The following is a 21919-nucleotide window of genomic DNA, read 5'->3' as shown; positions in this document are numbered from 1 at the left end:
GATCATCAATTCAGTACGAAAATATCCAGGACAAACTTTTTATATCCCACTTAACAGGACCTCTCACTTCTATGTTTAAACACACGATCGATCTAATTTCAAACGATCACAAACAAACCATCAATATGAATCTTAAAATTTTGATATTTTATCAACGTTTCATTTATTACTGTGACACTCATCATCGATCGAGTGAGATGCTTTCGGGTCAGAACAGCGTGGTTAGGACCACGTAGGATTCAAGTCCAAACCCGATAACTTCAGCCGTACATCCACGTTATTTAAACGGATTCAAAACCTAAAAATCCGTATCCTGAAAACCCCCGTTTGAATGATTACGAGAAGATGGCAATTCACTGTTACCACGTGAGATTCACGCGCCGCTAACAACCGACAATTCCTTCCCTTCCCTTAATTCTTTGCCCACGAACGGCATTTGACGCAAGCGCTCGGCGATAAGCCCCTACAAAAGCATCCTTTTCCTCGCTTGTCTCTCGGCTCCGGTGCGAGAGCATGTCTTCTAAAACCCTAGTTCCTCCCAGGGTCGGAATTCTCTTCCAGGACTACACCTCTCCTCCGTCGTCGTCGGCGATCCCGTTCGATCGCTTCCCACGGTCGGTGATGGAGTTCTTGGACGGGGACTTGGAACTCCGGGAGACGTAAGGCCACATTCGATCGGGTCTGGAGCCTTGCGTGGAACCCCGTGGACGTTGGCGTTCCCGGGATGCTCGCCTCTTGCAGCGGAGATAAGATGGTTAGGATCTGGCAGAAGGGGCCTTCCCGTTCCTGGGATCGCTCGGTTTGTGTTCCCATCTACAATTCATCTCCCTTGTTTGCTTCCATGGTTTACTGGATGTTTAGAATATCCGTATTATGGGAGGGTAACGAGAACTGTTATCGGCTCTTAACCCTTTTATGGTCTTGAAATTTGAGAGGAAGCGACTTGAAATTGTTTGTGTTAGAATTGATTTATTTACTATGTCGTAATTATCTCATGTGTGTGGTCACCACTTCATTGTTATGATTTAAATATGGGTTATGCAAATCATCTGCTAATCAAATCTGTCATCGTAGCTCATAGCCATATCCCTTTTTTCGTTCCTGAAAATAGTAATAGTTGTCGGTTATAGAAAATATATATTAATTGAGCTTACAAGTAGAACTTGAAACTCATTTAAATAAAAAGTACTCTGCCATTGTTTCTCTTCTTCACATGTCTTATCAACCACAGAAGGAGAGAGTATATTTCTTGAAGTTGTTAAAATATTTGAGTTAAAAATGTAATGGACTGCTTGATGTGTACTGGAAGCTACGACTGAGAACAACCTAATTCAAACTAATTTGGACTTCCAATTCCAGACATCAAGCTAATATGGTGTTATACATTTTTTTTTTAATATCTTATTGGTTCAAGTTATCAATGGATAGTTTGGTTTACTGGTTTCTTGAACAAAATCTCAAAATCTATAATATTGTTTGGTGATTGTATAAGAAGCTTCAGGTTTCTATCTATTAGAAGATAAGAGATATTTGTTGTTTCTCAAATTATAGGGGATTTTTCATTCTATACAAATTTGACCAATGGTGATTCAGGTCACACAATCTGAGTCAGGGTCATTTATAGCTGACCTGTAACTGCTCATAAAAATCAGCGCTGGATGATCCTGACCTATCTTGACAAAAAGAAACGACAAATACAAAAGAGGAGTAGAGGGCAGAACTATAAAAAGTTTATCTTGCGGGAGACATCAACTATCTTGGCATAGGAATGGCCTAGGGTGGCAGATTAAAGTTATTGGAGGGTCATTCAATTTTTGATACGGTGAAAGGGCATTTGGACTCCAATGGTGACTCCTTAAGATGTTCTTGATACTCGAATAACAAATTCCTCGAGGAGTCTATTTGTTTTAACTATTTTTAGAATACAATGTTTAGAACTTTATAGATGAAACCAATGTCTCAGATTGTAATGGAATTTAAAATTTTTCATTGCAGATTTTAGTATGTTGCTTTCTGTAAATGATTTTAAGGGCCAGTGAGTCATCCAATTCCCATCAGTTTCTTTGGATTGAGATAACGGCTATTAAGATTTTCCAGTCTCTATATTGCTAATTCAGTATTGTTGTATGTTATATTGATGCTTCTATTTTGCTTGATTCTCTCTTTGTTTTATGTCAACTTTTAATCGTGGCACACTTTATGGTGTATTTGATAATCTAATATTTGTCATGATTTAATAATTTGTATAGCTGTTGCAGGAATTGTAATTTTGTGGGAATACATTCTGCGTGCGGCCACTAGGTATTCTAAGTACAGATCTGTTCGGTCAATTTCCTAATATTCTAAGTACATAGGATGGCTGGGTTAGCCAAGTCCCAATGTAACAAATTCTTCTTTGGGACAGATTAGTTAGCAGCTGTCTTGCTTGTTCTAACCAATCTGCAGTAATGAATACCTCTATGTTTCAAAAAAAAAAGGAAAAAGGAAAAAATCATGATTGTAGAGAATGGGATTAACTCCTGAAGGCTAACATGCCACTTCAACTCTGCCTTCTCTTGTGTTATATACAAATAGAAGGCCTTTCACATTCTGAGGCCCGTACAAATTATTGCTTCTTCCACTTACCAAAAATGGAAGGAAGCACACAGGAAACACCTTAATGCGTTTTCTTTTAATGCTGATGACTGGTTCTGTGAACTCACCCAGCATTTGGGGAACCTCAATACAGATCACTTTTAAGTACTGTCATTTTTAGTGTCTTTCAATTCAGTAACATTGCCCAGAAGTTTTCAGCTGCTCACAGCAATTTCTTGGCTTATATGCTAGAGGAACAATACAGAATTTATCATGCATTGTTTGCACAACACTTAGTTGAACATGATGGATCAATGTGGTTGGCAGAACCTGGACATGATGGATTTGACCATAATTCTTTTAGTGGTGTTGAACCAACTTAACAGAGGTTTACATGATTGAATCTCTTCTCCTTAAGATGTGTCACTTCTGCAGCTGCCCGTCTAAAGACATTTGATGCTCTAGAAGTTGTAACATCAAATTCACAATCTACAGTGGCATTGAACAGTCAAATATTGAAGAGTTTATTTGCAAATCAGTGGGCATGGATAAGATCATTTTGGAAGCAGATAACCTTAAAAAATTATCAAGATTACACAGGCTAGAAAGACTACATCTTTGGAGGTGTTATTTTTTACAACGAAGATGAGATTATTGATTCAGAATATATTGCAGTTTTATTCCTTCAGCTTAGACATCTTTCTTTGAGTTACAAGTTAAGAGATGGATTGATCCATGATGGTCTGAAAGGATCATTACCACCCGAAAACTTGGCTGTCATGGAGCTGGGTTGGAAGTGGTAATTTAGCACTTGGGCATGGGCTTGGAGATGATTTTAAAGAAGTTCTCTATTCATGGTGTTCTCTTTGAGACAAACTTGTGAAGAATGTCATACGATACCAAATTTTTATCTCATCCATCTTTCATGCCATGAGGTAATATATTTATGTCAATGCGAAAATTTTCCCATCTAGCTTCACTTCTGAGTCTACCTGCAGTTTGTACAAATTAGATCAGGCTGCAGTTTTAGTGCCATAAGTTCTGGCTATTTTTTAAGCATTTACCTCTTGTGATATATATGTATGCTTTCATTGTGATCAAGGTGCTGACCAATGCACTTGATGATAATGATTGATACACCTGATACACATTCGTGATGAGCCCTAGATAGACAAAGTCGAACCTAGTATAAGTTTAGAGCACTTACATGTTCTTATAAGCTTTACTACTAGAGTAAGTATCAAAATGAGATATTTACTAAATCTATCTTTGTGTGTGTGTGTGTGTGTGTGTGTGTGTCAAAGGTATTAATAGAACTAAGATGGGACATATGAAATGTAATTTTAATTATACTAAGAGAAGAACTGAAGATATTAAGATGAATCTACAAGTTCTCTTAAATAGAAGTTTTGACATTAATAGAACTAAGATGGGACATATGAAATGTAATTTTAATTATACTAAGAGAAGAACTGAAGTTATTAAGATGATCTACAAGAAGTTCTCATAAATAGAAGTTCTCTAATATTTTAGATTTATTATTTGATGAGGAGATTGATGAAGATATTGTTTATAAAGTAAAAGTTCGATGGTTAAAGTGAAGAGAGATGTGGGAGATTTTGTGTGATCATCATGTGTCTATTATATTAAAAAAATTGAGACAATTGCAAGTCAACTATGTTTTATATGTCTAAGTGTTGTACAGATAAAACAACAACATATATAGAAAACAATGACTAAGATGAGGTTGTTGAGTTGGATGTGTAGGAATAATTAGAAAAGATAAAATAAAAAATGTCACTTATGAAGAATTATATTTAAGCTTTGATAAAGGATGTAATGAAATAAATCGTCTACTATGATTAAAAACATATTTCAAGAAGAATCAAAGATGTTGTAGTTGGATGAACTGAGGTGATTAATATTGATGGTGCAAGAAGACGTAGAGAAAGACTTTAAAGTTTTTACTAAGAACAATTTAAACAGAGATATTGAGCCCAAGGATGGGAAATGATCCATGTAACCAACCCCAACTAGTTGAGAAATTATGCCTTCTTGTTGTACAATATTATTTTCTTCTTACGATCGCATCCTGTTTAACATGTAATAATAAAAGGCTTCTAAGGTTTAACAACACTTTTCAGTTCAGTGTATGGATTTCAATTGATAGTCCTTATGCCATACATGAGTGGTCCTCTCCACCTAAAAGAACAGGCAAAAATATTACTGAAATGTAAACATCAGTTTAATGTGCACTTGCTATTTCTATCTTGTGGTCTGTTAGATTCTTTCATTAATATCTTGAGTTATTAAACAATTGATTTCTTAGATTTTTATAAATGTTTGGTTGATTTTTTGAGTTAGGAGGGTGTCTAATCTATCATTTAATTCATTTCTTAGGACTTTGTCACTCAAATCTACTATTATAATTTGTTTTTCATTGCTTTTTCATTTTGTAGGACAGAAGCATCTAAACCAGGGATCAATCTCATTGGTAAGTGCTATTCTTTAGGACGATCAGGTGATGTGTTTAGTCATTGGTATCATTTGCTCTTCTACATTAATCGCAAGCTTGCAAAGTTAACTTCTTTAAGTGACAAAGATATTATGGCATTATGTCAAAATTTGGCTAGTAAGTTATTTTGCAGTTCTGGAATCAATGATGTTTGAAAGAAGTACTCTTACAGAGCACTTAGATAACACAGCAGAAGAGTCCTTAAATAGCTAGGTTATTTACATGAGTTGATTGAATCAACACCCACTTTCAACAAACAATGTTGTTGATCTGATGAGGGAATTAATAAACAACTGGTGCTTGACAGATAAGTGTGCATTCATTGGTAAAGGATCTTATATCTGGTTCAGGATTTCTGGCATAACAATTTTGTGTGTTTTTTTTAAATGTCCATAGAGTCCAGAAGATCGTAGAATAATGCTTTCTGAACCTATGGTTCATCTTATCTACATGGTTTTATCTGTTCTGTAATATTTTATAAAAGTAGTTTTAGTGACTCTATAAGCTTTTGTCGATGCTAGGTTTCATCTTCATAACCACATAATATATCTCTGACCCACTAGTATATATTTTATCTGGAAAGTAAACTTCTGCCAACTGTTCCCACAATTCTTTTGGCAAGATTGTTGACCCTGTTAATGTTTCCTCCATTTGGAAGCTCCAATTTAAAAATTTTGGATCAGCGGATCAGCGCTCAGTGTTTCCGTTATGTTTGCTAGAATTTATCTGCTACTGTTCATAATAGAGTTCTCATGGGAACGGGGTGAGAGAGGCTGTGACATGCAATGGTGGAATTGGTCTGAGAATCTTTTCTTCCAAGGTTACTGAAACATCCGGCTAGTGAGTTTCTCAATGGAAAAATCTGTTTCTCTTCAGGGAAGTGTCAGAATCATGATAGTTAATGCCACGAAGCTGCTCCATCACCACCTTTTGATTTTTCAATCTGAAAAACAAGTTCACAAGATAATTATATAAGTACTTAACCTCAGATTAATTTCTAGTATACATCCATTAGTTTGCATCATGAACAGCCACTTGTAATATTGTCATGCTTTGTTTCCCAATCAGACTGAACATTTATCCATTTCAATGCCATGAAGGCAGCAACTATTTTGTTGAACATGTGAATAACTATTTTCCTGCATATTCTAAGAAGGTATATTTGACATATTGTGCATGAAAAATTTATCAAATCAGAATATTTTATGTTTTATGAACTTCTAAGGAAATGGTATTGTGCTTCATTTTCTTTGTTCTCCATTTCTGTTCTATCAGCTTGTCCCGTTGTGAATCGTCAGAACTAGGGTTTGAATTCCAACACCTAGCTTGCTACTTCGCCTTCCCCACCCCCCAATTGCTAATTACCCTATCTCTGTTGGTGGCAGTGGCAGTGGTTAGCGGCAGCAGATGTGGTTGGATAGCTTATTACCTCTTAGATAAGTTCATAATGACTGATGTCATATGAGCCACATATAAATGATAAATACATACCTGGCTGTGGGTAAATAAGAGGCCCAATTTTTTGTTATGGCATGACTGGATAATGCACAGCATACCATGACACCTGTCCGAAAATAATCATAGGTTACTTCCTGGTTCGCTTCAAGACAGTCTTCTTATTTGGAACTAGAAAGCTTGGTCCTTAATTTTATAGGAATACAAACAAATTAAAGAGCTATATATGAATACAAAATATAGTTTCATGACAACAGTTGATCTTTTATTTAAGGGATTGATATATTTAGTTGTGTTTAGAAGTTTTGGTTGGAGTGAGATTATTGGATGACAATCATTGTGGGTTGTCCTATACTTTGGCTTCTTGAATGATTTTCCGTGAACAATTTCCGTTTCTATAGTATGCTAATTACTTGCTGAATATTATATTAGACTTGTCTGGTGGCAATTTATCTGTTCCTTCCAGCTTTTCTATGTTTTCATTTGGTTAGAGACATGCCGGTGATGCCTGTGCTGATAGATGTTCCTTTTCTTTTCCAGGCCATGCAGGAAGTTTGGGGCCAATTTGTTGCATGTATCACTGCAAGTTTCCCATGCCTTGGTTAGGAAAAATATACAAACCATGTTATTCCTGCACATGGGATGCTTGCAAATTAACGGTGCGAATATGTGGACATACCACATTCATCTCAAATTCCACAGGCATCATGTGAGAAATTGTTGGCTTTGCCCTATGTATTCAAAGTGATATCTTTGCAGAATCTGCACTCAATTGCCATATATATATATATATATATATATATATATATATATATGTCAATTATCTAATGCTTGGAAGTGTAGTTGTTTGACTTTGTCGGAGGTTTATCAAGGTGTTTGTTTGACCCACGAAGCATTTCCAATTCTTGTAGTCGGTTATGTTCCGTCCCTGTGGTGGCATACTTGAAAACAATGCAAATTGGGAATGGACGAAGGATGAGTTAACAAGATGGTTTCTTCTAATCAAGGGGCCGCATGGTTTGTGGTGATTCCATCAGCTTGTCATGCAGATTTTGTAACATGAGATGCGGATACTGTGTTATGAAACCAATTTTAGCATGTTGAGGTTTACAAGGAAAGGGAAGCTCTAATGGATGCCATTACTTGGTATTGTCTGGAAGGAGTATCTGATTGCTATTCTTAGGTAACTGGCTCGTATGGATTGGGTATCCAGGGAGGGAGGATTTGTAACAAATTCTCCTTGGTTTTCCGTATAAGAAAGAATGTTCTTCTCAAGTTTGCTTGTCTAATAGATTATTTTGTCCACTGCTTTTCTGCTAATGCTCGCAACAATTTTCTTGCAGAAAGGAAAGGAACAGGTGTCCCTAACGTAATAATTTATCGTACAAGTGGAGGACGCGACCGGCGTTAATTATCCACCTTCCACAGCTGAAAGTGACTCTTCTCTTTTTTAAGCAAATAGCTTCGTTAGGCACGGCAGAGTTGGAACCCCTCAAATGTGTGCCCAAGTAAACTTCCTTATATTTTATAGGTGGAATCCTGTTGAGACCAGGTTTTTTTATTTTGATTTTGTTTTTTTTTGGTTTTAGACATGGCATGGATGCTGCTAACCCATGAGGAAAAAGATAATCTCAAACAAATCCATTTAAACCGGCAGGAATATTAAGAAAAGCGAGTCTGCTTGGTGGCTGATTACATTAGTGGTTTGCTTGGGATCGGCATGAGGCACATCGCAGTGTGTGCTTATCAACAAAATGCTATTTCTTTTGTCAAAGTAAACTCACACCCGCGTAAAGCATATAGCAGGGAATAAGACAAATCTTTTCTTGCCTTTTTTTTTTCTTTCTCTATTGTATTGAGTCTTGTCTGTTTCCTATGCAATGCAGGTTGATCGACTACTTCTTATCTCTCAAGTGGCAATGGGGTACCAGAGTCTGTTACAGGGACTGGCGTTGGAGACAAAGCTACTTCCTGCCGAAAAGATACCACCATTGGTTCTCTCTCTCTCTCTCTCTCTCTCTCTCTCTCTCTGGGGTCCCAAAAATTCGCAGACAATCCCACAAGGACAAGATCTTCTAAACACTACTATGGTTGAACTAGGGTGTTGATACAAGTACCAGTCCCAGGAGCAGAGAAGAGACGAGGCTCAAGGTCCACCAGATGATTCAGCTATATAAAAAGCACTAAAACCCTCTGGCTTCTTCTGAAGAACACTTGCACACTTTTTTTCCCTGTTTCTCTGTCTCTATAGTTGGAAGAACTTATGTTCAAGAAACCTGGGCTAGGTATATGGTACCATTTGACGCTACTGGATTTTCTCTCTGAATTCGAGCTAGGATCTCCTTTTCCTAAATCTGTTCTCAGTTTTCGTCCTGTCAATCACTGCAGAAGGGAAGAGACCATGGTAAAGACATGGAGCAGCACCACGCAAAGCTCGAGAGGTCAGCACATGGAGCATCATTAATGGTTCAGGAGGGAGAAGAATAGAGTTGGATGGCAAATCATAGAGTTGGCGAAACTGGCCTTCCTGATTCTGGACCTTCAACTCGGTCTCTTATTAACGGGGGGACTATCGGCAACACTCCATCTGCGACCAATTTCTTGTACTGGTTCCTCAATTACTTTTCTTTTTTAGTCTATGTTCAATCATCTTCTTCGAAACTCTTTTAACTTTGAGATTCATATTTAGCCTGATCGTATCCTTTGGCTCCAATATCAGGTGAGCTTCACAGACTGCATAGGTTTAGTTAATCATTCCTTTTTCTTCTTTCACTAAAAGACTGCCTCTAAATGACTAATCACCTCTTTCTGCATGTACCAATTTTCAAATAGATCAGTGGGCTCTTTATTCTGTTCTATCTGCTGCTTTTCCTCCTCAACTTCATAACAACCTATATGTTATGCCCCATTCTTTATTATACTGCACATCTGCCCATCAATTTCATAAAGTTTTGGCCTAATCCATTTACGTTTTCCTCTCAGAGTCTTCTATCCAGCCTTCCTCCTCGTTCTTCGACTTTATTTTTCTGGTTCCTTGTATCTATTGTCATGAAGGATGGAGGATCCATCCTACCTTAATTCTTTGAGTCATTCAAATATCGGCCTGGATATAACCCGGGGGTAAAAACAATTTCCTTTTGCTTTCTTCTTATTCTATGTTTGTATTTGATGATAAGATGGACTTTTATTGCCCACTCAGTGATCAGGAAGGAGCTGCTTACTTTGGAGAGTTGGAGGAGGCTCTCATGCAGGGAGTCGACGGCCTAAGAGAAACAGAAGACAGAAAGTGTAGGCCTCTCTCTCTCTCTCTCTCTCATTCTCTCTCATTTGGTTACTTTTCCACATCTAGACACATCAACAACAGATCACCACAATGATCATATGATGCCTTGAAACTAATTGACTCCCCACCCCCACAGATAGAACACCATCTCTCTTCTCAATTTTATTGTAGTATTTTATTAACTCTTTGCAAGTCCTAAAAGAGGAAGGAATAAAGTTCCTTTTGTAGCACCAACAACTGTTTCCTCATTTCTTTCTCATTTTTAGATATCTTTTTTGATCTTCTGCATCTCCTGTTTCTTGCAGCTTTTATCGCAACCAGCCCCGCAACACTAGAGATCTTCCCATCGTGGCCAATGAGATTTCAGCAAACTCCCAGTGTAAGGCCTTACCTGTTTGACTTGGGTTTCTGCCGTCGTAGTAAGTGTAAAACTGACCGCCAAAGGAGAAGATGGTTTGCCGCAACATTTAGGCTTTATGGCGCCTACTTTTGTTTCCAACAGGTGAATACGCAGTCAGCAAGAAGCACTGATTCCGGCGCAGCTCAAAACTCTCTATCTCATCTGGAATCGGACTTTCCAAATAGCAGGAAGGCCTCCTCGGACCAGTCGACTAACCACAAGCGGTCGCAAGAGATGATGATGGCAAGTGGTGCTTCCAGGACAGAAGCAGCAAGAAATCCTCATCCCTCTTCCCAAGAAGAGGTACTGTTTGATTGCTTTGTCATACACCATCTGTAGCTCAATTTTCCCAGATAACAAATTCTAAATCTGGATCATTTAACCCCCACTACAGGGACCCTATTCTTAAGCACTTTGTTTCGTGTCCGAGTCTCATAATACAGTAATTGTAGCTTTTGCATCTTTCAACAGTCAGATTATCGATCTATCTAAGGGGTTTCCTTCTGTGAGAGAAAAAGTTTGGATACTAGTATTCGCATCCACTTTAAACATGCCATTATCTTTTGTTTATTCTTGGGCTTTTGAACTTGCAACAATGGTAAATGTGCGTGCTGATATCTGTTGTTATCTGACCTTCACCGATAAAATTCTTCTCCTGTACATGCTTTCATAATGCTGTCAAGATAATAGAAAGATACGAATATTGACTCCAAGCTAAACAACCAATTTTTCGTTGCATGATGTTTCAGAGAAAGATGACAGGTTCAACTGCAGCAAGGGACGGAAAAGTAATTGATGCCAAGGTACTCTCTCTCTCTCTCTCTCTCTCTCTCTCTCTCTCTCTTTATATATATATATATATATTTATATATAAAGATAAAACATATAAAATTTGCCGAAAACAAAAAAGAGTGATTGTGGATCTATAAGGAAAAATCCTAATTAAAAATCCCCATCAACATTAATGGAGTTGGGCTGTGGATTCCAGATATAACAGCATGTTTGTTTCGTTAACGAGATTAGCTCATTTCCTTGAATGTTTTTACAAGACATTAAGGCGCCTAGCTCAAAATCGAGAGGCAGCCAAAAAGAGTCGGCTGAAGAAAAAGGTACGCTGTCCGAATCTTTAATAAGAAACAACCTGGCTGCAATTTATTATGTTTGTTTAATATTTGAGTCAACCAATTTATCCCAAATAAACAGGCTTACGTGCAACAATTAGAGTCCAGTAGGATTAAGCTTCAGCAGCTAGAGCAAGATCTCCAGAGAGCAAGATCACAGGTGTGGATTTATCTGTTCTTCTGATGCCAACAGTGTGTGGATTTATCTGATTATTTATTCCGTGTTAGGGCCTTCTCTTGGGAGTCGCAGGCGGTAATGCGGCTATCAGTTCCGGTAATGAGCCACACTTCCACCCATCGATTTCAACACGCCTTTCGTAGTAGTAGTAGAAGAAAAAAGTTGTCATTTCAGTGGCGGCTATAAGGGGGATCGCCACTTCCCTTTGTTTGCTGTTACCCAAAGCTTGTGCGCTGCAGGCGCTGCGATTTTTGACATGGAGTACGGTCGATGGTTGGATGATAACTGCAAGATCATGTCGGACCTCCGAGCTGCACTTGAGGCTCACCTTCCTGACGACAATCTTGGTGTGGTCGTAGATCACTGCATCAGGCACTATGATGATCTCTTCCGGCTGAAAGCCATCGTTGCTCAATCGGATGTATTCCACCTCTTGAATGGAATATGGAAGACCCCAGCGGAGCGCTGTTTCCTGTGGATGGGTGGGTTTAGGCCCTCCGAGCTCATCAAGGTAAGAGAGAGTTGAGCTCCTCCTCCTCATCTGCGCCAACTTTACGGAAGCATAACACTAGTTTAATTGCTGATGAGTGGAAGCGCAGATCCTGATACGTCAGCTGGATCCATTGACGGACCAACAGTGGATGGGGATGCGCGGCTTCCAGCATTCATCGCAGCAGGCGGAGGAGGCTCTCTCCCGGGGCCTGGAGCAAGTCCACCAGTCTTTGGCACAAACTGTTGCTGGCGGTTCTCTCAGCGACGGAATCGATGTTGGAAATTATGTGGGCCACGCAGCCATTGCTATGGGGAAGCTTGCCGACCTCGAAGGATTCATCGGCCAGGTTTGAACTATTATCATCTTCTTGCCTAGAGTTTCAACGAGGAAAACATCCAACTAATCTACTCCATCGAAATTCCAATCTAATAGAATACAAGTTAGATCATGTTCAAACCAAATCTACTAGAATACCTCAAAAAGAGTTCCCTTATTTTGTTCTTCTCTTTCCTTGTGATAATAATGACCTTTATATATTCTTTCTTTCTTTCTTTCTTTCTTTTTTTGATTTTTAGGTAATCAACTTATCCAACCCCCAATAATACAAAGCTATTTGAATTATACACACTGTTTCATCCGAACAGAAACGGACCAAAACTTGCTCGTCTTTCATTTCCATGGACAATGCGATTAGTTTGTCTGTATGGTCCAGTACAGTACAGTACAATACAATACAATACAAACATGCATGCTACTCATCTCATATTCCCAACTGATAGATATCCAACTAATGTCTGCTGTGTCAAAAGTAAACTTGGTCGATGTTATTATTTTGTTGCATGAGAATACCCTTAGAAAAGATCCTCTTTTGTTGTTTAATGTGACCATGAGGTGGAGTCCTTCTTCGTCGAAGGAGATACTAAAAATAAAAGACCGAAAGATAGATAAGATAGCCTTTTTGAACCATTACAATCCTCTTGAACAAGTCGTCAGATATATATCTTTGCTCCAACTCATGCTTCTTCTTTTTAACCTCCTCCCGCTGTGTTTTTTGCATGTCTATTCATCATGTCAAACAAGGTAAGAAGATAGAACAAGCTTCTACCCTTTTACCTGATGCAGGCTGACAACTTGAGACAACAAACCATGCACCAGTTGCGTCAACAGTTGACGACCAAACAAACAGCAAGATGTTTCCTGGCGATCGGAGAGTACTTCACCCGCCTACGTGCTCTGAGCTCCCTATGGGCTTCTCGCCCTCAAGAGTAAGCTGCTCATGCATGCATGCATTCTAGTTTCTTCTTGTAATATGCATGCATGCATGATGAATAGAACTAATCCGATCATATTTTGCTAGCTAGAACTAATCCGATCATAGTGCCAACCAAGTGGAGCTTCGTAAAATAGTCTGTTCCACGATGCGCAGAAGCATCCATCCAATTATATTATCAAAGGCTGTGCGCTAGCTAGTCACTTCGTGATCATCTTTTCTTTTTAGTGCTACAGATGCCTTGTCAATCATTGGGCGAATCCTAAATGGTTGACCGTTAGCTTCTTCTCCATTGTTTAACCTGTGATGATAGATTTGGCATATCTAAACATGTTCTGCTTTGCTTTGCTTTTCTTTTTCTCATGTTGTGAATTGGCTATATATCCTCCTCCCTACATCCACATGACTGTCTGCGTGTATATTTTACTCACTGCAGGAGCTTGGTTGCCAATGACAGTGTCGTCCCTGCCACAGCGGACCCGCATATAATTCATCAACCACTGCACAATCATTTTTCAGCCTTCTGATTGATATATCTGCGCATGGACGTGGAAGAGACAGAGAAAGGAGAAATATGTTGTATGCATTGTGATCGAGATCTTATAATAAAGAGATGGTGCCCCGCGAAAGCAAAAGGAGGTAGGAGAGTTGAAGGCATTTCCGATCGTGGCTGTTCGACAAGACCAAGGGTTAGCAGCAGCAGCAGCAGCAGCAGATCATGAAAGTAGAGACAAGAAAGAGATGTGCATATATATTTTTTTAGAGCAAAATAATACAACTAGACCTAACTTTTATAAGATATTAAAAGAATTGCGTGTGGTAGCTGCATAACTTACTTGCATTGGAACACGACAGATTTGACAAGTTATGATTTTAACAAATACCGAATTAATCATTTACCTGCAACGATATACCTTCAATATCGTGTATATGACTCTTCCCTTCGAACTTTACTTTACAACCCCACGCATGACCCATCCTCGATCCTTCGGATTCGATGCGACACACTTACACTTAACGTCGGAGAAGAAGATACATAATTGTTCCCAATATTAAACCATGATATCAAGTGCAACAATCCAAGAACCCTTAAGTATATTCTTTCAAAAGTCATTCTCTAGTACATTGACACCACTAACTCGAGAGCTAACTTAAGCTTTAAAGAGATTTTATCGAGTACGTCTCCGACATAATTTTAATTTTACAGGATTCAATGCATCCCAAATCAAATGATCTCAAAACTATTTAATTCTTTGACACCATCCCGAGACGGATGGATGCAGTATAAGATCTCAATTAACTCTGAATTAATATTATAATTAAACAATCAAAATTTATCTTAATAAATACTGATAATTATTAATATACAATAAGCATTGGTTTAGTGGTAATATCATGCCACAAAAAATATTCCAAGAAAATAAGTGAAGAAGAGTCGGCAGCGAGGTGACAAATATGACAACCGCGGTGGGCGATCTCCAATACAATTTTGGCAGGAAAATTTTGATTTTGGATCACAACATAAGAGACAAGCACTACTTGCTATCATATCTCTCAGTGGTGTCGGAGTCCAAATGTAGCCTATCATCACAAAAGGATATCAGGTAACGCGTGAAAGCAGCTCAAGATCTGACTAAACTACACAAAGATAACAAAGAAGCAGTTTGTTATTAATAGTCTTGTCGAGAAGCATGCATAAGTCACCAATAAGATCGAATCTCATCATATTTTACTTACACGAACAAAGGTTGACCCTTTGTTAAATGGAAGGCCGCTAAACCAAAGATCAATCCAGATGTTCCTTCAAGACCAAGAAACATTCTTCACAGGACCATTAGACTAAGCATATAGTTGATCATATTTTTCCATATAGATTTCAAATCAAAGGAGGTCTTCATTGTCACTTAAGGGAAGAAATAGGTGCAGCACAAACGGTTAAGCTTGCCTAACTATGCCAAGGTCATTGATCCAGAGACCCTGAGGTACACCGTACCTACTTACGACGAGTTAGTTTGTCGAAATCATCATCTGATAATTTTTTCAAAATGTTAACTAGTCTAGCCGGTAAAGAACTTGATAATTTTATCCACTCAGCTTTATAAAAGAAATATATGACTTGCATTTTTCTCATTTATTTCTCTTGCATGACCTTCGCTCCGGCTACATATGTAACCAAAACATTAAGAATTCAGTGATTGCATATGTATAACCAAGACACTAAGAATTCAGTGATCGAGGCAAAGAGCCAATCGTAGATTTTTGTATAGGGAGGCTTATGACCTAATCCTCCATATATCTCAATGGATTCAATGAATTTGGTGAACATCCCCCAACTGAAACAGCAGCAAGGGCTACAACAATAGTTCTTTCCAAGTGTATTAAATCTTAATTCTACTAGAAGGGCGTAAGTAACACAAAACATTTTTCGTAAAAAAATACGATAACAAAAAAACTTACCCGAAATAGAAAAGTTTGTGCAATTTCTTGCACCAACTTAAAAAAGCATAACATTTCTGCTTTCCACAATAATGCAACACCAAAGAAACCGTACAGACGTTAAGACTCGTTTGATACAAGAAAGTTCGTTCCATGATTTCATGCACTAGTTCAAAAACTTTAGTACTCGATAAAACTTGGGCATTAGAAAGAAATTTATCTAGATTATCTCTTTTAAATAGGATAGAAATAAGGAGCAAAGGCTAAATTCCAATTTGTAGAGATATACACCATTTTGGTCTCTGTTAGCTAAAGCCAACACAGGATTATCACTGGTTTAGATATCCTACGGATTCTGACACACTGAGAACCACAGGCAGTTGCAAATCTGAGAAACCATTACAGATTTAGATTCGATGTCACATTGTATATCGGTCTCTACACATGCTGTTGGGTATAGGTTGAATGATCACATCCAACAAAATAAGTTTGTTGATACATTTTATGCATAAACATGTTAAAGCATTAGATCAAGATCAAGTAAGAACAACGTGAATGACAGCCATAAAGTTTAAACATCAAGCACCATAAGTATGGGAGCAAACTCACCTGCTACTCTCTCTTTGAATGGACTTGAAGGGCCCCTCTGTTCCAAACAAGCCATGTCGTATGTCCTGCTGCAGAAGAAAATATACAAACACTTGTTAGAGCTCACACAAACAGTATTATGTGTTCCATATCTAACCCTGATACTAACCTAGTGATTGTATGCTATCGTCAAGTTATGCTTTTCCTTCCTCTCAGCACCAGCAAAACAGGGGATATCTGAAGCCTGTACAAGGATATGCATAGTGCAGGAAAGAAGATAGCTAAGAAGGTTTATCTTCTGATATGTGCAAAGCTTTCTACATCTTCATTCTCCTGCCAACAAAAATTCACTTAACCATCATCCAAAATTCCGGTCACAGAATTCCAGTTGACAGCAGGTACAGGTACCTCCAGGCCCTTGCTAGAGCTCGTTTGAGGTTGCTGCTGTTGAGTCTGTCAGATGCCCAGGATTGGCTATGTAACTTCAACTGAAATAAGGACCATAAAGACTTAAAGACTCCTGATGGTGAAGATCTGTCTGGTGTTGAACCACACACTAAGATGGCAAGTACTAACATGTACTACCATGAAATTGAGAACGCCCAAGCAGCCTTTAGACAGTACAAAGAGTGAATAGCCTTATTTATGCAAAATTCTAAATAATGAGAAAAGTTCCTTCATGCTGAATTGTATTCCTCAAATAACCAGCAACCTGAGAGATCAATAAAACTGAAAGATCATGTTGCCAATGAAATAATCAGTTCTAAGTTTATGAATATAAAAGAACAAACTTGTGAGCATATAGGTTTTCTTCAAGGATAAAGGACTGAATTAAGATAGATTTAGTTACTAGATACAAACATTGATATCAGTGTGGAACAAGAATAGGTCAATTATTGATATGTTAAAATTACCACATACGTTGCATAGACAAAATAACACAATTGGCACTGAGACAAGTACCTGAGCAAAACCCTCATAAGAAGTCTGGAAGTTTTCATGGAGGAGAACAAATGACGTTGCAGACTATTGAGGTACAGAACTCTGAGAAGAATGCATATAGACCAATGAGGTCTATTGAGCACCAGCATGTCTAGGACCAAATGGGTGCCACCATGCCTGCTGGAGGAGCATTGTTCATTATGGTAACTCTCCACTCAGTTACTTTATGTAAATGAACATAAAATTACTGATTTAATGCAGGAACTTTCCACTCGATTTCTGGAGAGCATAGCTCAATCATCGATAAAGTTCCTTTGTGTAAGCAATTCCTATGAATTACTTCTACCAGTGAACTGTTTTGCAAAAACAAGGTTTCAACATAGCAATTTTTGCCATCTCAGTTATGATTCTTGTGTAAATGTCCACCTATTCATATTTTGTGTCTCTGTGGCTCTTATGTTCAAACCCAACAAAAGTACCATTTTTTATGGCTAGTCACCACATCTTTGGCTACCATGTATTTAATACTATGTTTGTAGTTGAGATAATCTGACAAAGAATTCAATTGGCTGTATGATTGTAGTTCAGTTAGCAAGGTAATCCAAAAGATGTAAGCTCTTCAAATATGAATCAGTTGGCCCTACGATTTGCATTCTGTGCCTCCTCCAAGTAACCATAACATAGAATTTGGAAGATACTGAAGTCCAGTCACCAATAATCACCACAAGAGCAAGAGCCTCTATTAAAGTGGTGGAATCGGCTTGAGTCCCTGATAACAATCTCCCTCTGCTCTATTTCTGATATTAACTTAATCACGGTGTGGCAATCCCCACACACTCTAAGGTTCTTTACAATTTGGAGGGGTGTCCCAGGAAGCGTAGCTATCAGCCCAAAAGAAATGGCCAGTCTCTCACTGTGCTGAGCTAGCATGACCTCCTTATGCTCCTCTTCCATATCATGAAGCACATAATCTGTATTTGGTTGATACCCTTTCTCCTTCAATCGAATTGTAATGTCTTTAAGCTTTGTATATATCTTATCTGACATAGGATGAGTTCTATCAGAAGCTAAGAACGAATGCACTTTGTTCTTAATTTGAATCCAGCTGCATCCAGCTTCTTTCTTTACTTTTCTGGCATCCATCAGCTTCCTTATCTTGGCCCTCTCTGCCCATCTCCCAGCAGCTGCATACATATTAGATAAGAGCACATATGCAGCAGAATGTGAAGGTTCAAGTGACATTAACTTCTCTGCAGCGAGCTCTCCGAGTTCCACATTCCGATGAAGCCTACAGGCACCCAACAGCGTACGCCACACAGTTGCAGATGCTGGAAAAGGCATCTCCTTGATCAGACTCATTGCTTCTTCGAGTTTACCAGCACGACTATAAAGATCAACCATGCAGGCATAATGTTCCACAGTTGGACTGATATGGTGATTATGTACCATTGACTCAAAGTGCTTCTTGCCTTCTTCTACGAGCTCTGTGTGTGTACATGCTATGATAACACCAATAAAGGTGATTCCATCCATTTCAATGCCTCTAGATTCTATGCCTCTAAATAATTCAAGGGCCTTCTTAGAATAGCCATGCTGAGCATAACCCATCAACATAGAATTCCAGGAAACCTGATCCCTCACTGACTGCCTGTCAAAGACTCCCTGAGCACTCTCTATGCTCCCCCTCCTTGCGTACATAGTGACGAGAGCTGTGCTCACGCACAATGTGTTTTCATATTTAAGCTTGATAGAAATGGCATGAAACTGCTTCCCCTGATCTGCTGAAGCTGTTGGACTTGCACATGCATCGATCGCACTGGAGAGGGTGAACTCATTTGCTCCGATACTCTTCCTAGCCATCTCTGTGAACAGCTTCACTGCCCCTTCAGAATCACCTGCTTGGGCATAGCATGCTAGCATTGCAGACCATGCCACAATGTCCTTCTCTTTAATCCCCCTGAAGACACAGAAGGCTTCGCAAGTGTTTCCTAGCTTAGTATATGCTGCGAGCAGAGCAGTGCCTACAGAAGGGACTTGCTGGAATTTGGTTTTGATGACCTGGGCATGGATTTGGAAGGGAGATATCTGAGGAGAAGCCGTCAATAGAATAGAGTAGGTGAAATCATTCGGTTCAATAGCATCTAACCTCATCTGACTAAAGAGAAGTGCAGCTCGACTGACATGTCCATTCTGTATATACCCATTGATCATAGCAGTCCATGAGACCACGGATCGAGCTCCCAGCATGGAAAAAAGTTCAAATGCGTCATCCATTTCGCTGCATTTACTGTAAACCACCATCAGTGCTGTAATTACATTGGCATCCAGGTCGAACCTTTCTTTCACTACACAGCAATGGAGCTGTCGAGCAAACGCGAGCTGTTTAAGATTAGCGCACAACTTGATCATGGTAGCGAAGCTCGACTGTGTCGGTTTCAGGCCGGCAGCTCTCATGTGACGAAACTCTTGCACTGCTTCAGACTCGTACCCATTCAACACAAGGCCTGCAACCATCGCATTACAAGAAACAGCATCCCGGTTCACCATGCGGTTGAAGACTGCTCGAGCCTCTTCGACTAGACCACACCTGGAGTACATGTTGATCAGAGGATTGCACACAAACACTGTACCCTGGTATCCAAATTTGATCAATTGGCCGTGCATTTGCCTTCCGTTCTCAAGTACTCCCTGAGCCGCGGCCGATGCAAGAACAGTGGCAAAAGTGAAAGGATTTGGCTTAATTCCCTCGGATTGCATCCGGGAAAAGAGCTCAAATGCATCATCATGGAGTCCCTTCTGAGAATACCCGGTGAGCAAAGAGGTCCAACTCACCACATTTCTCTCAGGCATTGAATCGAACACTCTCACTCCATCATCCACGCCATCACACCTGAGGTACATATCAAGCAGCGAGGTGCCAACGCCGACCCCCGATCCGTGCCCACATTTCACACAGAGGCCATGCAGTTGCCTGCCAAGGTTTCGATCCCATAAACATCCGCAAGCCTTGAGAACGCACGAGAGCGAGGAATCGTCGAGGGGCTGCCCAGACCTCCGAGCTTCCAGGAAGAAACTCAGAGGTTCTCTGTTAAGATTGTTCCTCGAGTGCCGGAAGAGCAGGCGGTTCCACGGGGAAGGGCTCTCAAGAGGGCTTCCGTCGAACAGTTGGCGATGAGAGCAGAGACCGCGGGGACTCGGCTCGTTGGGAGGGTCGAGAAGGTGTTTGACGGCGGTCCCTAGTGTTCGATCGCTGTTTACGCTGCCTCTTGACCTCGCGAGAGGCCTGGGAATCATGAGAGCTTGTAACGTCTGCAGAGGTAGATGGAATCAGAACTGGTGGGCGAGGGAAATGGTGATGATGGTGATCGCGTTACCCACAAAGCTGAATCATGTATCATCGAGGATGCAATAAAATGGACGGTCGTGATCCTGAGATGATAGCGATGGAATAGAGAGGTGATAAGCGTGCAGATTCCAGAGAGGACATGTGAATGGCACGTGTTTGTTCATCCGGATCTGGATCCAACTCAATAATTAGATACACCAACTCAAACCTTAGTCCGACTCCATTATCCGCCGTTGATTACATGAGCTGGTAAGAGTCATACTTAAGAAATCAGACTTTGTGTCTTTGTTGAGAGAAATGATTAGTATATCATTATATAACCAATAGGTCTTAAATATCTCTCTTTTAAAAGTGATATATGACTTGATTAAATATAATGAGAGAGACAAATATTGAACGATAGGTTTTGTATTTCTTATTTATTCTAGTTCTCAATTAATTTATAATTTAAGAATCAAATTATATATATATATATATATATATATATATATGATTAAAGCAATGAAAATCTCTCGTTCAAACTTATATATAAATATGTATTACTTCAAATGAAATCATCCTCTTTCACAATCTTTATTATAACTCTCGCTATAATTGATTTGGTTCTTACTCTAAGGTGTCACCCTCTCCTTTCTCGTATCATCTCTTCCTATCATCTAACAACCTTTTCTAACTTTAATACTCTTATGATTATTCGAAATAATAGTTCTTCAGACACGTATCTAACTTAACTTTGATCCTTTTTAAATTTTTTTAAAGACAGTAATTATATATTTTGGTGAACTTAGTTCACGACATTCTCTTTGGATATGATTTACTAAGCTATGTTAATGGCTCTCTCAATTATCCATCCGAAAATATTCAAATATCAGTATAATAAACCTTAATATTAAATTATAATTATAAATTATGATTACGTTAAGATTATTTTATTTTATAAATTATTTAAGTCTTAATTATTGGCTCTATAGCATCATTAATTTCTTCATGCAACACTGTAATAGAAGCTTGGTCTAAATTACAAACCATCTTTATCAATCGTTCTCGCACTCATATATTAAATTATTTATCTATAATGATAAAAATAACCTAAAAGAGAGTTCTATTATTGATTATATATAAAATCTAAAAAATTTATAGATGACTTAGCTTTAATAGGTTATCCACTGAGTGATGAAGAAGTCATTGTTCATACTCTTAACAACCTAAGAGATGAATACAAGGAACTAGTGGTAATAATTCAAGCACGTGACTCACCAAGAAATATACGATAAGTTAATTAATTAAGAAATATATCTGAAACGAGAAAAGAGGAAGA

At 38.9% G+C, this 21919-nt stretch overlaps 2 protein-coding genes across 19 annotated transcripts; one reads left to right on the top strand and one right to left on the bottom strand.

Moving 5' to 3' along the window:
- Window positions 1–427: 427 nt before the first annotated feature.
- On the top strand, window positions 428–14111 carry LOC135627023 (transcription factor TGAL5-like). 12 transcript variants are annotated; one of them, XM_065132942.1, is made up of 21 exons: window positions 428–799; window positions 2259–3509; window positions 5034–5068; window positions 7085–7253; window positions 7456–7727; window positions 7888–8052; window positions 8134–8318; window positions 8431–8538; window positions 8645–8829; window positions 8933–9147; window positions 9744–9832; window positions 10133–10206; window positions 10330–10530; window positions 10977–11030; window positions 11277–11336; window positions 11431–11508; window positions 11577–11622; window positions 11766–12037; window positions 12126–12365; window positions 13142–13284; window positions 13726–14111. In XM_065132942.1, the coding sequence occupies exons 10-21, from the start codon at window positions 9038–9040 to the stop codon at window positions 13814–13816; spliced, it is 1458 nt and encodes a 485-aa protein (XP_064989014.1). In that variant the 5' UTR covers window positions 428–799; window positions 2259–3509; window positions 5034–5068; window positions 7085–7253; window positions 7456–7727; window positions 7888–8052; window positions 8134–8318; window positions 8431–8538; window positions 8645–8829; window positions 8933–9037; the 3' UTR covers window positions 13817–14111. The 12 variants fall into 12 exon arrangements, with proteins under 12 accessions (XP_064989014.1, XP_064989018.1, XP_064989020.1 ...); XM_065132946.1 differs by having other exon boundaries at window positions 428–754; window positions 7085–7727; XM_065132948.1 differs by having other exon boundaries at window positions 5039–5068; window positions 7085–7727.
- Window positions 14112–16114: 2003 nt separating this feature from the next.
- On the bottom strand, window positions 16115–20641 carry LOC135627022 (pentatricopeptide repeat-containing protein At2g27610-like). 7 transcript variants are annotated; one of them, XM_065132937.1, is made up of 5 exons: window positions 17277–20641; window positions 16899–17025; window positions 16722–16801; window positions 16483–16646; window positions 16115–16402 (listed from the first exon to the last, which is right to left on the bottom strand). In XM_065132937.1, the coding sequence occupies exon 1, from the start codon at window positions 20547–20549 to the stop codon at window positions 17964–17966; it is 2586 nt and encodes an 861-aa protein (XP_064989009.1). In that variant the 5' UTR covers window positions 20550–20641; the 3' UTR covers window positions 16115–16402; window positions 16483–16646; window positions 16722–16801; window positions 16899–17025; window positions 17277–17963. The 7 variants fall into 7 exon arrangements, with proteins under 7 accessions (XP_064989009.1, XP_064989007.1, XP_064989006.1 ...); XM_065132935.1 differs by having other exon boundaries at window positions 16722–17042; XM_065132934.1 differs by having other exon boundaries at window positions 16722–17025.
- Between the last annotated feature and the right edge of the window lie 1278 nt (window positions 20642–21919).

The sequence above is a fragment of the Musa acuminata genome, chromosome BXJ2-11 (genome assembly GCF_036884655.1).
Source record: "Musa acuminata AAA Group cultivar baxijiao chromosome BXJ2-11, Cavendish_Baxijiao_AAA, whole genome shotgun sequence".
Lineage (NCBI taxonomy): Eukaryota > Viridiplantae > Streptophyta > Magnoliopsida > Zingiberales > Musaceae > Musa > Musa acuminata.
This window is presented reverse-complemented; position numbering and strand designations above follow the sequence as displayed.